The sequence below is a fragment of the Tauraco erythrolophus genome, chromosome 7 (genome assembly GCF_009769465.1).
Source record: "Tauraco erythrolophus isolate bTauEry1 chromosome 7, bTauEry1.pri, whole genome shotgun sequence".
Taxonomy (NCBI): domain Eukaryota; kingdom Metazoa; phylum Chordata; class Aves; order Musophagiformes; family Musophagidae; genus Tauraco; species Tauraco erythrolophus.
In genome coordinates, this window is record NC_141471.1 from 39,320,197 (window position 1) to 39,336,326 (window position 16,130).

Below are 16,130 nucleotides of genomic sequence, written 5' to 3' on the forward strand. Positions count from 1 at the left end.
TTACTTTCCCATTAGAATTATCTACTCCTCTAAGTAGAAAAGTAGGCATTTAATAGACTGATGTATTAAGGCAGGTGTTTGGTTCATATTTGTTAATAATAAGTGTGAGCTTCTTAAAAAAAATAGGGTCCAGATGTGACAAGAGACTATTATTTTAAATATAAACCTCTCACTCTTCATAACTCCACCACCACCCCTTAAAATAACATCGGAAAACTTTTTGTCCAGATAAAAGAATATCTTCATGCAGGAAACAGAGAACTGGGCTATCCACCTGTAGCCAAGACACATCAATTGTCAAGGTAGATCAACTAAAGCCAGTCACTGGATTTGCAGCGCTGCAAACCATTGTTACTTATTCCACAGAAATCAGAATATATGCTTATACAGCTCAGACAAGGAAGGAAATAGTTGGGCAAAGAGAACACTATCCATCAAAAAAACCTCACTGGCCTCTAGAACCCACTGGATCTCTAGAAACAGGAGCTCAGATGATGATAAGATTTCAAAGGCGAGCACAATCCGCAACCTCCCTGTCCCCGCCCCTGCACCTCACTGATCTGGCAAATCCCTCCACCTCAACAGCATAGCAGCCTGTTTTACTGAGAGCTGTGCCAAACTGGGCAACGATAAATAAAACAGACATAAGGTACTGCTGTGATTCTGCTCACTACCAACCCTGTCTTTAAAATTCCTGAAGCATCCAGCCTCAGCATTTTCTAACACTAACATCTTCCTTTCAGTATGAATGCTAAAAACAGAAGAATACTGATACATTTGGTGGCAAAGGCTGAGTGAATAAGCAGTGTCAGGCTCCATTGATTTGCTAAAACTCCAGCCCTGAAAGCGGCGTAACTGGCATCATGCCCTGTGACAGTAACTTCCCATCAGGAAATACAAAAGTAAAGAACAGAGACTTCACATACAAGAGATGCAGCCAACAACTTTAAAGAAAATTGAGGAGGCTGAAAACTAATGACGTTTTATTTCACTTACGGTATCGAGAAAACAATCTTATCGAGGCAGTTCTAAGTATAGCACAAGGCACAAACGTAGCTCCCACCCTAGCGAGGGCATGCAGATATGCTGGAGGTATTCCAAAAATAGACATGACAGTCACAAGCACAAGAGATTTCTTCTTTCATTAATGAAAAGAAACTATTGTGCAGCTTCTACTGTACTCAGGCTGCAGAAGCCTGATTCCTAGCACTGTCAGTCAGGTCATTATGAAATATCGATGAAATCACATAGGCTTCGGCCCTCAGTAACAAAGGCAATAGTCAGTGAAGGCTTTAGAAAGAAATGATCCTTGAAAAAGGGCCATGAGATTCTAGATTACAGAAGAGATTCCTTCACATCACCCCCTCATCAGATCTGGGCTCTAACTGAGCGTTAACTCTTTGCTTGACTACTTCGAGCACTGCCGTACCACACAGCACGTACTTGAAAACAGGCAAAACTCTGTCCTATTGCAGTAACTCAAGAAGTTGTACCATGGCTGCTTTCAACTCTTTCCAAAAGAAGGATGGCAAAAACACGATGAGGCAGTCTTGCAGCCTACTGCCTCTGTGGCCATCAAGACATGGAGACTGACAGCCTGGTTGGAACTGTCTAGAGAGGTGATTCCACAGGTGATACGGGCTACCTGGGCCCTCCCCTCATGGTGAAGTGGAAGACTGGAAAGCTAGACCATGGCTGTTCAAGAAAGCCCCTCAGACCTGTGGATGTGCCCAATAGAATGTGCTTTACAGATAATTATCTTATTTACAGGATGCTTATTTATAGGAACAAATGCAATAGCGTTCAAAGAGTGCAATCAACCATTCTCTGAAAAGAGAAATATGTGAGCAGTAGCACGCAACACAGAAGGTGTGGCTAGCTGATGCTGTTGCCTCTGCTTGCTTATGCACTAAGCAGCTCTACGTATACAGTGGAAGACACCTGGACAACACCCAGTAAGCACAGCCATGACATAGAATCATAAAATGTTTAGAGTTGGAAGGGACCTCAAAGATCATCTAGTTCCAACCCCCCTGCCATGGGCAGGGACACCCTCCACTACACCAGGTTGCCCAAAGCCTCATCCAACCTGGCCTTGAACACCTCTAGCAATGGGGCATCTACAACTTCTGTGGGCAATCTGTTCCAGTGCTTCACCACCCTCTGAGTGAAAAATTTCTTCCTTATATCCAATCTCAATTTACCCTCTTTCAGTTTAAAACCATTGCCCCTTGTCCTATCACTACATGCCCTTGTAAGAAGTCCCTCTCCAGCTTTCCTGTAGGCCCCCTTTAAGTACTGGAAGGCTGCAATAAGATCACTCCGGAGCCTTCTCTTCTCCAGGCTGAACAGCCCCAACTCTCTCAGCCTGTCTTCACAGCAGAGATGCTCCACCCCTCTGATCATCTTCATGGCCCTCCTCTGGACCTGCTCCAGCAGCTCCATGTCCTGGTGTTGAGCACTCCAGAGCTGAATGCAATATTCCAGGGGGGGTCTCACTAGAGCAGAGCAGAGGGGCAGAATCACCTCCCTCGACCTGCTGGCCACACTTCTTTGGATGTAGCCCAGGATACAGTTGGCTTTCTGGGTTGCCAGCACACATTGCCGGCTCATCTTCTACTAGCAGCAAAACCATTGTGCCACAGCGGAGGGGAGAGCCGTACACCAGGATAAATCTAGCCTGGGTACATCTCAAGTAGTCAGCCCTAGTTCTAGCCGTCACATAGTCAAACCAGAACGGTGAACAAAAATCTCTCCAGTGGCAGGACGAATCCTCAGGTAGCTAGCTCTCAAAAACACACGCTATGGTACAACTTGTACCCTCATGTTGTAGACAGATACAAACAACAGCAGCATTTACTAAGTGTACAAATACAGAACAAAACCAGTTTCTGCCTTTTGCTTCTTCATATTAAGAACATTTTTTCCCTTTTTATGAAGACCCTAGTACACTTTACACAAGCTTCTGTATTTGCATGTTGTTCCTAGCTATTTCTATTAATTGCAATCAGTAACTGTGTGCTGCTTTTGGCTGGGGTAGAGTCAATTTTTTTCCTAGTGGTTAGTATGGGACTATGTTTTGCATTTGTGCTGGAAACAGTGTTGATAATGCAGAGATGTTTTAGTTACTGCTGAGCAGTGCTTACACATCATGAAGGCCTTTTCTGCTTCTCACATCACCCCACCAGCGAGTAGGATGGGGATGCACAAGAAGTTGAGAGGAAACAGCTGGGACAGCTGACCCCAACTGACCAAAGGGATATTCCAGACCATATGATGTCATGCTCAGCATATAAAATTGGGGGAAGAAGAACAAAATGGGTTACATCCAGAGTGATGCTGTTTGTCTTCCCAAGTAACTGTTACGTATGATGAAGCCCTGCTTTCCTGGAGGTGCTGAACATGTGCCTGCCCATGGGGAGTAGTGAATGAATTCCTTGTTTCACTTTGCTTGTGCATGCAGTTTGTGCTTTACCTATTAAACCGTCTTGATCTCGACCCACAAGTTTTCTCATTTTTACTCTTCCAATTCTCTCCCCCATCCCAGTAGCGGGGAAGTGAGTGAGTGGCTGGGTTTAAACCATAACTGTAAAATGTGAATCTGTGTGCCTCTGATCTCTAGCAGTGTCATTTATCTTGAAGACTAAGGATAGTCTTGAAGATAGACTAAGGATATCTTGAGGACTAAGGATGATCGATTTCATTCTAGAAAAGAATTACAGAAGCTAGGAAAAGCTGAACAGTTCCCCTGTCAAAATTCAGAACTACACACCCTCTGACCTACTCTAACCTACTCTATCAAGCCACCAAGGAGCCTCAGGCATGTGAGCCACAGTGTGGAGATGTGCTCAACAAAATGCAATACAAAAATCTTTAAATAAATTAAATACCGCAAAGTGCAGGAAGGCACCCAAGGCTGAGAACACTCTCTGGAGACACTATATGTCAGAGTTGATTTAGCAGTCAAGAATTGACTTCTCATTTTTTTTAAGTCACAAATCTCGCAGTCTCATGGGTGATGAGCAAAAGTAAAATTGAAATAGGGATAAAGCTTATTAATTTAGTTTTTTAAAACGGTAAGACAACATTTCAAAGCCACAAAAAGCCCATCACAGAGATATTCTTAAAACTCTCAGATATCCTAGGACTGATTTCTTTGCTTGGCCATTCCGAAATACCTGCTCACACATCTGTTTTGCCACAAGTAAACAGTTTCAGTCAAGACAGGATAGCTGGCGGATTTTTGCCCCACACAATTCCAGCACTCTCCCTCTTCTTCCTCTCTGCACCAATAGAAAAAGAAACATTAAAGAGATTAAATTAAAAAAAATAGTTCAAGCTACCCAGTTTTACTTTAGTAGGAGAAGGGAGCAAAGAAGTGGCACTCCTACAGTAAAAACAGAGGCTTTGAGAGGGCAGAAACATCCAAGAGATTACGGCTTCTGCCTCTGAACTGCTGCTGGCTTGTGCATTGTGCTATGAAGCAAAGTCAAACACATTAGTTTAAAGGCCAGTGGCCTGCAATGGAGCAGAACAGAGAAAAAGCTCACATTAGCCAAGCAACAGACTCTGCTGAAGGCAACAACCACTTTCTTTTTTTAGTTGCTGTCTGCCTGCATAGTGCCTCTTCTCTCTCTCTGTGCGAAGTCTAAAGGTTAGCTCAAACAAGGTGGCTTGAGGTAAGCCGTCGGACTGCGTGTGTCAGGAGACAGGCTGCTGACACAGCCAGGTATCAAGTCTCTGCTGGGAGGTAAGAAAAAGCAGCTTCCTAAACTATCTCTGAATTGTAAGCCTTTAGACTACAACCTTTTTTTATCTACATAGAACAAATTAAAAGTTTCATCATGGGCACAAACACTGCCGTGTTTCATCAAGGTTTCCAGCCAGTCAATGCTCACCCATAGAGGTATCATAGTGGAGGTGCCCAGGTTGAAGTTCACAGCTGTAGTAACATGACTGTAAGCATAGCATTGTCACTCTAATCTGAAGGTTTCCCAAAGAGCAAATTCTCAGTAGATTCAGCTGCTGCTTGGCTTCTGTTACCAGATTCTGAACATCTTATCCCAAGATACAATGCAGATAACCCAAAGAGCTGGCATAAGAGGGAATCAAAGTATATCAGAACTAAACTGCAGCACTGGCGTGATGCCTGGTGACTACATTACAATACCAGAATTAAGATACTTCCAGGTAATACAAAGCCATTTTTAATAGAGTCAAAGTCTACTTTCCAAGCTTTTTATCTGTCTTGCACCAGACAGAGGCCCCTCAGTTAGCTTCAGGTGAGTTTTTAAGTCTGCAGTGCTCAGAGCAATACACAGCAAAAAAAAAATCTTACTGCTCCTCTGAAAACCCAGAGCAAGGGGAGGTAGAATGCTATCCTTTAAACAACAACAAAAACTATTAAACAAGAGAAAACAAAAACCTAACTAAGTATAACTGTGCCATGAAGTTTTAGAGAACACGAAACTCCTCCTACCCCACAGATGGCTGGCTTTGAGGCCAGAACAGTGTTTAATACCAACATATTAGAAAAATTTTTCATATTCCACAATTTGATAAGACTTTGTTGTAGATCATCATTTCTATTTTCCCCCTTCTACTCCTCCATAAGAAGTTGCATGCTATTAAGATAAAAGAGCTTTTACAGCTCTAAACTGAAGCAAGCAACCATGACTACTTTTCAAATCATGGATAAAAGTTCAAATTAGAATAAAGGGAGGTTGATCTAAAAAAAAAAAAACAAAAACCAAAATCAGCTAAGAAAAAGTCATCCACTCAAGACTTCTTCAGGAGAAAGAAAACCACAGCAAACAGCAGGTTACTAGAGAACAATAGAAATCTAGTCAGTATAATCTACCTTAAAAACGAGACAGGGGCTTGCATCTTAAAACTCATATAACATGAATTCTCATTAACATGAAAAATTCTTAAAATCCACACCTGGGGAAAAAAAGAACACACTTTTAGCCAAAGAATTCAAACTGAAGGGAATAATATTTCACCCGCACGTACAAGTTTACTAGAGTGACCACTACAACAGGAAGAGCGCAGATCAGCATTCGCCACTGCAAAATTACAATGCAAAACAAGAACCATCTTTTGAGAAAGTTGTCACACACACACATAAAAAGCAGACCTTTATGAAAAGCCCCCATTGTTGAGGGTCTTGGGAACCTGCTGACATGGAGGGAAGGAATTATGTTGATGAGTTAGCTGCAGGGTTACTTGTGTGGTAGATTGAGCCACAAAGATCAAGCTTAAAATGACTTGCGGTATTCACCGAATTCCCTTGTTTAACGCCCTACCACAAACTAGCTGATAGCTATACAGCACAGCCTGCCTGATTCCTTTATGGCAATAATCTAGCTGAACTACTGTGCCATTTTTGGTTACATTGTGCATTATCATATTTGCAAACATGAACAGCACAGAACAGAAATAGGATACACACTTCCTGAGAGAGCCTCATAAAAGAACTCATGTTGTTAGTGTGTTGAAAACCACCTCTTAACAGATGTTCAGAATATGAGTGACAGTCACGGAGAAGTAATCAAAATTTGATACATATTGGATTAAATTACCTGCAAAGAATAGAATATAATAGAATATAATGAAAAGCAAGTCTACCACCATTGCACAGTGAAGGTAAAGGATCATGTATCTAACATAAGAAATCAATTAAAATGTACAATATAGAATGCAGAGGTAAGCTGTTCATTTGGGGGGGGGGGGGGGGGAACAGAAACGCTAGGACGGATGAGAGGGAAAATTTTGTCCGAGGCACAAAGAATTACTGACTTAGGAAAACAGTAGCATGAAATTGGTCAATCACATTTTTCCATTTGCAAAATATCATACATTTAATTTTCTCAGACCTGTTTAGTTAGTTTCATAAAATGCAAGGGAAAGAAAGGTGTAGCAAAAACACCCCACGCAACAGTAATTGAACTGTTGGCTGTTTTCACTAGTTTTAAAGAACCAAGTAATAATTCTGAATATGTCAAAGGCTACATCTAGAAGCTTTGACATTTCTTTCCACTCCCCCTATTAGCTAATTATCTCTGACAACTCAGTAAGTTTGCTGAAAAGGTGGATGTAGTGTTGCATGCCTGCTACTTAAAAACATGAAGCAGCTGAATTCAAGCCCTTCCTTCAAAGCTCTTCTTAACTTTTAGAGGTAGCACTAACAGTACACAAGGAATTAACAGGCTTTGCACAAACTCTGCCTGCAAGTAAGTATGCAATTTTCATAAGACAAGAGCAGTGTCTTAGAAACATTCCTACCATAGGAGAAATACATACATTTCAGCTAATGAGTAAAAATTTAAGATCTTACTTCTGTTCTGCTATCACAGTCAGTATGTTTGAAATTGCAATCTCATTCATTAGTGTCCTTAAGTTCCCAAAACAGAAAAATCTAGAAGCAAATCTAGCAGCCTAAATGTAGAGTTTTTATTGATTCATTCACAATTCCTACAGCAAAGGGGATTATTATGATACTTTCTGAAAGACCTTTGAAGTGGTCAGTTTAAAAAGAAAATTTTTAAAAATGAGTTATTTCTAAAGAGAATTACTTTACAACATTGATATTGGCTAGACTTGACTGAACACTCATTCTCTCTCTCTCTCTCTCTCTCTCTGAACGTGTGAAAAAAATCTTGAACCTTAAAGAAAAACTAACAAGTAAATCTATGCTTAGGTTTCCCCAAAGAAGAGCAGTTAAAGGGCTGTGCGAAGCTACCAGACAGCCTTTAGACCCAATAAAACAATTAAAACCAGTACCTTGTTTTAACTAGCTTGCTCTACTCAAAATATTCATGAGTAAAAAAAAAAAAAAAGACATTAACAATACTTAGTGCTGAGTATGACAAAGATGCTGCGATGAGCAATTGCTCGCACTACTCCTAGAGCAAGTGAAGATGTTTTTATTCTGTGCTGGGAGGAAGTGGGAAGAATTTCAGTAAACATCTGGATCCTGTAGGTTTCTGTATACCACTGTACTTGCAAAACCTCAGGCTAGCTAATGAGAAATTATGCAGTAGCATAGACTAGCAGAGGCCAACATACCCATCCAATTAGGGCTTAAGCCCCTACTTTAAAAAAAACCCACACAAACAGGTATTAGCCACTCCAGTCCTTTATCTAAAAGTGCATCTTCACCACGTTGCAACCAACTTTACCTTCATTTAAAAAAAAATAAAAAAATTCAAAGATTCAACATTTAAGGGGAAGCCTGGCAAATACTGGTTAGCAGAATAAACCTACAAACTGCAGTTTGCTAGGCAAAGGGATTGTGCTCCCTGCTTCCAAAACGACTGGCAAAAGAGTTCAGACTAAACTGAATTCTATAAAAGGCATTAAACCAGTTAATCATGGAGTGGGAGAGGAATCATTATACATTAGATATGGCTTAATTATATACCCTTCAGCAAACTATGGCAATCTCAAAGAGTAAGATACGGGGCAAAGAGACCAAAAGAATCAAGTACTCCAACATTAAGCTCTTACAACGTATTCTCTTTTAAGAATACAAACATTCCAGAGCAGCTTTTGGAAGTTCTTCCACAATAACATAACTTTTTTTCATTTCCAGTTCTATGAAAAGAAGTTTTAAAAAAACTGCTCTGAAGTTTCCTTCTTGTCTTATTGTCACATTTGCGTTCCGTATACTAGCACAGGTCTACACAGTGCTGCCAATAAAGCACTGCAATTAACAGTATTTAGTGCTTTTGGGCAGGGGGAGATTTCTTTATATCTAGGGTTAAACCACTTAATAATGCATGAGCTGTACTAGATGTTAGCAGCAACAAGAATAAAGAGAACATTAACTGTTAGAAAGAATAGCACCAAATCCTCTGAAATTTGGAAGTCGTTCTACTTGAAAGACAATTAAAACTGGCACTGGCCTCAGGATCTCTTCTGGGAAGCGACAATTATGGTATCCATTAAGGACCTGTAGAGATGAGAGACACCAGCCTGGTGCAGAACACCTAATGTCCTCAGCCTTCTGCACAGCAGGAAGCTGAAGGCAGGGAAGCCCCACAGCCCCAGCTTTCCCAGTTGCCAGCCAGAGCAAGAACCTGTAGACTCTAAGAGCTCCTGACACTGCAGATCAGGCTCTATGTTCTCTGCTGAAATAGCTATCCCCACCAATCCTTGTCTTTCCTTCTGCTGCCTCAGTCTCTCCATTCCATGTTCACTGCACACTTCCCCTTCTTCCTATCTTCTTGTTTCATCTGTCCCCTTGCTTCGCCCTTCACATTTGCTTATCCTTTCATTTCTCCTGTCCTTAAAGTGAGTCTGCAGTAACAGACTATGATTAAAATTACTTCCAGCATGCTCCCTTTCAACCTGCATCCATGGCATCAGTGTCCAGCACCAAGACTCCACACCCAGCCTGGGTTTAGACAGAAGCCACAGCACTGAAAATCAACCACGATGCATGTGCCTCAGCTGCACAACATGTCATCAAAGCCAACTGTATGTACAAGAGTTATGTTTGGCTTACAAAGCTTATGCTCTTGTCTTCCTCCTCTCACGTTCCCTTATTAGATCACAAGTTCTTTGAGGCAGAGATTTCTGGCTACCTGTTTTGCAACATGCCTCGTGTAGTCAGGTCCAATTACAACTGTAAAACAACAACCTGAATAAAAACAATTCATAGGGCAAGTGACAAAACTTTGAAAATTTGCTTCTAGTTCCAGTTAGTCAAGATATTTTTCCCTTAAAAGGAAACTGTAAGTGATAGGCTACACAGTGCAGGAATCTGAGATGTGAAGAGTTCAACCTGTTTGCTGGAGAAAGTACAGATTATGGAATTTTCCTCAATTAAACAAAAAAGTTACATTCTGAGCGTCACCTTCAAAAATCTTGTCTCCCCTCTACTCGAGAGTTTTGAGTGAAGGGAACAAGGACTCCACAATCTGACAAGAAAACAAGACAGCATTCGGTTCTTCCAATAACAGCCATTTCTCCCAGTTTGAATGTAACAATTCACCCTTACCTCAACTTTGCTTCCTGGATCATGAGCTGCGGCAGCAAAGTAGACCACCTCCTGTACTTCATCCCTAGGCCGTGCAGAGTTCTTTCCAAACACCACCAGCCCATCTTTAGAACATGGGGGAAAGGCTACAAAACAGTAACTTGGGGGAGCTGCAGCCATCCTAGAAAGGAAAGGAGTAAACAAACAGAAGTAGTGTTTGCTGAACTCATAATTGCATACATTAGAGAATCATTCAGTCTACTGCTGTTTGTTGCAGCTAAGACACAACATATTATCTGTTAGTTGATTGTGCAAGGATAATCATACAATTACAGAATGGTTTGGGTTGGAAGGGACCTGAAAGATCATCTAATTCCAAGCCCCCTGCCATGGGCAGGGACACCCTCCAACTACACAGGTGTCCTGGTTTCAGCTGGGAGTTAGTTTTCTTCTTAGTAGCTAGAACAGTGCTGTGTTTTAGATTTAGTATGGGATTTGGTATGAAAAGAATGTTGATAACACACTGATGTTTTAAGTCGTTGCTAAGAAATCAGGATTTTTCAGCTTCCCATGCTTTGCCAATGTGCAGGTGCACAAGAAGTTGTGAGGGAACATAGCCAAAGCAACTGATTCAATTTGGCTAATGGCATATTCCATACCATGCAACATCCTGCTCAATATATGAATGAGGGTCAGCCAAGAAGTGCACTCTATCTCTCTCTCTTCCATGATGGCAGTTTCAGGACTTCTCTCCTCTGGACTGTTAGCCACAGACAGGCTGGGCATTTGTGACTGTGTGCTTCCCCCACTCTCATCCTGACCTCTTCCCATAACCCTGCTCAAGCTATAACCTCCAGTGGCGATGATGAATGTGTCTGGTCTTTATAGCTGCCTACGAGCTCAAGGTGGATTTGGGGAGACACGTAACACCACAATAGCCAAGGGCTAATCTATGGTAACGTGTTCACCTGGCCATAGTGGTGGTCGATGTCCGACTCAAGCCAAATTTGGTAGAAACTGGCATCTGCAGTTGGTATGCAAATATGACTAAGTCAATCATCTTGCTCCATAAATAGTGAGTAGCCCAAGAGCCCCTGGAGCTCTCCTGCATGGCAGCAGACTATATGTCAGGATTCCCCTTGAGCAGGGATGCCTCTCAAGGATACTCCTCGAGGCCGAGATTCCTTGCCACAAGAGATCCTTGGTAAGTGATTAATAGCTGGCTAAACTTCAAAGCTTCGTTAAGACTGTATCTTAGATTGATTGTGCACATATACTACTTTAGACATAAACTGTTTACCAAATTTGACACTTGGACTGGATCCAGCCACACCTAGACTCTACTCTGAGAAGTTTAGAAAGCAAGGGGGTCCTTTCTGAACCTTTTGACTCAATGGGAGGATCTCCCTGACAGTTTAGTTTTGTCTGACCCTGTCCTCTATGCAGTAAATAATCCAGTGTACCCTACCATCGAATCTTGTTAAACCACTGTCACATTTACCTTTGAACTTTCTTAACTCACTATCTTTTATGAATAAAATATGTTGCTGCTTCTCTCTTACAAGTGAAGTGCAACATTCCATCCACAACAGCATTGGTCAGCAGGTGGTGAGCAACTGCACTGTGCATCACTCGTTTGTATATTTTATTATTATCATTATTATTTTTTATTTGATTTCAGTTATTAAATTGTTCTTCTCTCAGCCCAAGAATCCCCTTCTCTTTACCCTTCTGATTCTCTCCCCCATCCTCCAGGGGCAGGGGAAAACGAGCGAGTGGCTGCATGGTGTTTGGTTGCCAGCCAGGTTAAAACCATAACAACAGGTCAGTTTGGAGGAGCTTATCTGGATTTAATAAAAAGAATTATAGTAATTTTCAGACATTTTTCACCCAAGCCTTATGAGGGCATAAAAAAAGAGAAATAAGGGCAAGATGACCATACTTTAATGAGTTTACTTAGTCCCCACAGAAAGAAAAAGGATATTCTGCACCAGAGCTGTTTGGGAACATATGACCTAGATGTATTCTGCTGACTCAGACAAGCGCAGAGACACAGAATAATTTTAAATAATTTACTCTCTGTGCTCCCATGCAGTTAAAAACTTTAAAAAAAGAAAGAGAAAATATGTTTGAGGGATCTCTGAGAGAGGACAATGGTATAACTAGAAACAGAATGAAGATATAGCACAATCATATCAAAAACTGTTCATCAATTTATCTACTTGGATCAGAGAGAGACTGAAGCACTAATTGCACTTTATTTCCTCTGTGGTTTGTCTGCATTGCTGCACTTGCCTAAAGTTAATTGATTGCAGTTTATTTGATTATGCAGGCGAATGAATATTCTTTAAAATGCTTATAGGATAGTACAAACATTTTAAGTGTTTGCAATGACAATATATTAATAGAAATTGTCAACTGTTTCAGGACTATGACACCACTGTAGCTGGTCGTGTGTACAATGCCATATCTGACATTTTTCCACCATTCAAGGAAACTTCTGGCACATACTCCTACAAAAGAAAAAGGTGGAGTGTTTACTGCTTGTTAAAATAGCACTCAACACAGATGTCAGATTTCTTCATAGATCTTATAATTGCATCAGAAATTCCAGCTTCAAAATGAATAAATGTATTCATCTTCTCCCTCCACAATATCCTGAACGAGTAAAAATATCTGCACACATTTGGACTCCTTAGAAACAACCAATATAATCAAAAGTTTCCCCTGCAAAAGCTGCTAATTTATTTGAAAGACAATGCTGAGGGTGAAGGTGTGTACAAAGCTGGTTTTGAACATTAACTTGGACATCTTTCAAACCATTCAAATTTGACTTATTTTTTTAAAGCAGTACCATTTGAGGACACGCTTCCCACAGAATAGCAGACTTCCAGTATTAAACCAAAGAAAGAATGCTTGCATAAAGGCTATAATCCATAAAGTGGTAATTGTTTGTGAAGAAAACATTTAAGAGTTTGCCTATCGACTATGAACAGGTCACACTGATGCTCAACCTTGCAAAAAAACTTCCAGAGCAGATGTGAGTTAAAGTTGTCCTTACCAACACAATGTGGGGTGATTAATTGTCTAGGGAACTCACATAGCCTTTTAATTCAGGTAAGATTATATAGAAGAATAATCAGCCAGATGAGTTAAAAAGGCATTAGGAAACAAACCAAATCCTTTTTACAAGTAGAGTTTTGATCGGTGAGAAGGGACAAGCTACTAAAAGCTGGAATGACTTCAGCTGATAAAATACACCCGGCAGAGGACACCTACCTGCAGACGTGCATATCGTGCCACTAAGTCTCAGTTCACTCTTGGTTCTAGGTGAGTGTCTTGCACACAGACATGAAGACAAAGCCCACTTTAATTGCTGCTCGTATCACTTGCTAGTCATCACAGCATTTGTGATTAAACTGAAATGCAACATATAGAGTGCTGCACATAGAGTAACCTCATCACTAATGAAACCGTGTAGTATTTTGCTGTGAATTATTCCAAGTATGTACATTTATTTTGCTGTGTTGGTGATGTCAAAGTAGCTGCTTTCCAGCACCCTAAGAGTTCCCATCTACCTTCAGGTAAATCATCATTTAGTGCTCTAAATTTATCTTCTGATGCCTCGCCAGACCAGCCAAAATCTTGAATAACTTGTAGGCTTCCTGTGGATCTCAGTATTGAAAATACATATTTTCTTTAATCTAAACACAAACTAAGTGGATTTATTTGAAATACATCAAGCAGCTGAAAGACATTAGATATCCATCAGCCTAGAAAGAATGGTTAGAGTGATACACTGTACTAATTTTTATTACATGAAGTTTTTCAACTTACATACCAAACATATTGCCAGGTAGGCTTAAAAAGATGGGAAGGAATGCTTCAGCACTGTGTTACTGAACAAATTAGAAGGTATGCAAGGCAGACTTTCACATACCTACAGACTGAGCAGGCACAGAAAAGAATTAAAAACCTGTAGGTATCTAATATCTACAGACTCATGTATTTGTGAGGTTTTTGATTTTTTTCCTTTAAATATACAAATAGTCACTGAACCAAAACCAAATTGTCATTTTGGTAACACTTTTTAAGTATGAAAGTATGATTAAGCTATAACTAGAGTTCACCTCAACACACTGTGTATTTCATATAGGGGGGTATATAACAGGTAAGCACTGCAAGCCGAATGTTACAACCTTGTACTGCAAACATGATTGTCGTAAGAGTTGGCACTGGGATCTTACATTACGCTTCCAGAGAAGGAAGCTAGCTAGCAGTCTACTATAGTTTAAATCTACTCAGTTTGCTAGGCAGCAGTTTTTCCTAGAACCTCATTTGGTTCATTTTAAATATGGATGGCAGTTTCTCAGATACACCCACAACCTGTGTTTGTTCCGAAGACTACTGAACTTCATCTTCCTCCATCATGTCACTAAAGCAGTCTGTTAGCAGCTACCTAAGCAGGACATTTCTACTTGCTTACTTCATTTTCCTTTTTCCTTAGTTCAGCTTCAGGTTGTCCTCATTCTCATTTTCACACATCTGCTACCTCTTTGCCCTCTCACAAGATACCATCTTGACTCAATACCAAACAAGCATCTTTCATCTACAGGAGGAACCGAATACTACTCCTTCACAGTACCTCTGATAAATCAAGCTAACTTACAAAACCAACTACTCTTAATCCTTACTCTTATCTGCTCCTGCAATGAAAGGCAATTCTGAAAACCTGAGAAAACACTGGGAACAACTGCAAACACATCTCAAAGAACACCTCGTTGCACATACACAGCCACAGTTCTTTACCCCAGAGCATGTTAGCATTCAGGCCTGATCTTCCCAACAGATCATACCTCAGATCTACGTTTTGGTGCAGACAGAGAAAAACCTACATTGCATGCCAACAGGCCCTAGATTTTATTGCAGATCATTACCTTCAGGGGTAGGCCACTTCAAGTTAAGAGAAACAAGGACCATACAGTCTATTATGGGCTATATCCAAAACCATTCTGCATAGGAAAGCACTAGAACTAGACAAAGAGCTGTACATTATGCTATGCCACTACATAACTGCTGCAGTGTCACATAGTTAACAGGCATCATACTCGGGTGACCTAGAATCATGGCAGGCACAAAGGCTGGTACACCAGTTCAGAGCGACAGCCACAAGGTAATATACTCCACTTGCAATCTTTTTATTTGACAAAAATGTACTACAGCACGGATGCAATATTGCACGTGGTCGTATTTTTTCCGAAGTCTTGTGGTCACTATGGCACTCAGCTTAGTTTGTGTTATGACACTATGAAGAAGCTTTATTTAACAAGTTCCTTTATTAAGATCTTCTCTCCTTGTGATAGATCTCATTTACAGACTGCCAAGTCAAATTAATTCTATAAACAAATCACCGTTACTGTCAATGGTAAAACAGAGGAGCTCCTAAGTACTGTGATGCAGAAAGAAAGCAGCAACATCCACTAGGCAATGTCTGGCCCCAAAAATCACACTGTGAAACAACAGGTATGACAATTTTCAGGGCTTTATAAACACGTCAGGACATCACTATACTCCTGAAATAGGGTGAACATGAAAGTGCTGTTGCGTAGCACCACCTCAAGAAAACTAACCCATAAATCTTGATACACATAAAATACTAATCTTCAGGTTGAAAATATCAAGGTCTGGAACATTTCACTCTAGAGTATGTTCCATTTCACAGTATGAGGATCTTACAAATGCTAACGTGTATTAAGAAGGGCCACAAATTCTAATTGAACAACTTGCATTATTAGTGTCAAAATTTGCCCACTATCAGACTTTTAGATGGTCAACAAGGAATAAAATTGTTATTCTTTAAGTCTGTACATAAAGGTAGTGACATAATCTAATGAATGCTTCATTTAGATGTCATTTTTCACTTATAAAAAAAGGAACAGACAAATAACACTGTTATAGGAACAGACACGCAGGGCAGATTGCAATAACCCATCCTCCCCTCATGAACACATAGAGACTGAAGCCACATTCCCAGGAGAATAGGGATGAGCATAATTTATTCAGTGTGTATCAGAGCCTTCCCTTCAATCCAGGAAAACTGAAATAGCTATGTATCCACAACAAAGCACTCCAAGTTTAGCAAGTC

General features: G+C 40.6%; 1 protein-coding gene across 2 annotated transcripts in view; it reads right to left on the minus strand.

Annotated features, from left to right (window-relative positions):
* The window catches only part of SCRN1 (secernin 1), a 28,783-nt gene extending 18,618 nt beyond the window's left edge, over positions 1-10,165 (minus strand). For both annotated transcript variants that reach the window (XM_009978001.2, XM_086614677.1), the window contains exon 1: positions 10,007-10,165. In XM_009978001.2, coding sequence (XP_009976303.2) covers positions 10,007-10,165 — 159 coding nt within the window. The remainder of the gene's footprint in view (positions 1-10,006) is intronic.
* Positions 10,166-16,130: the final 5,965 nt, after the last annotated feature.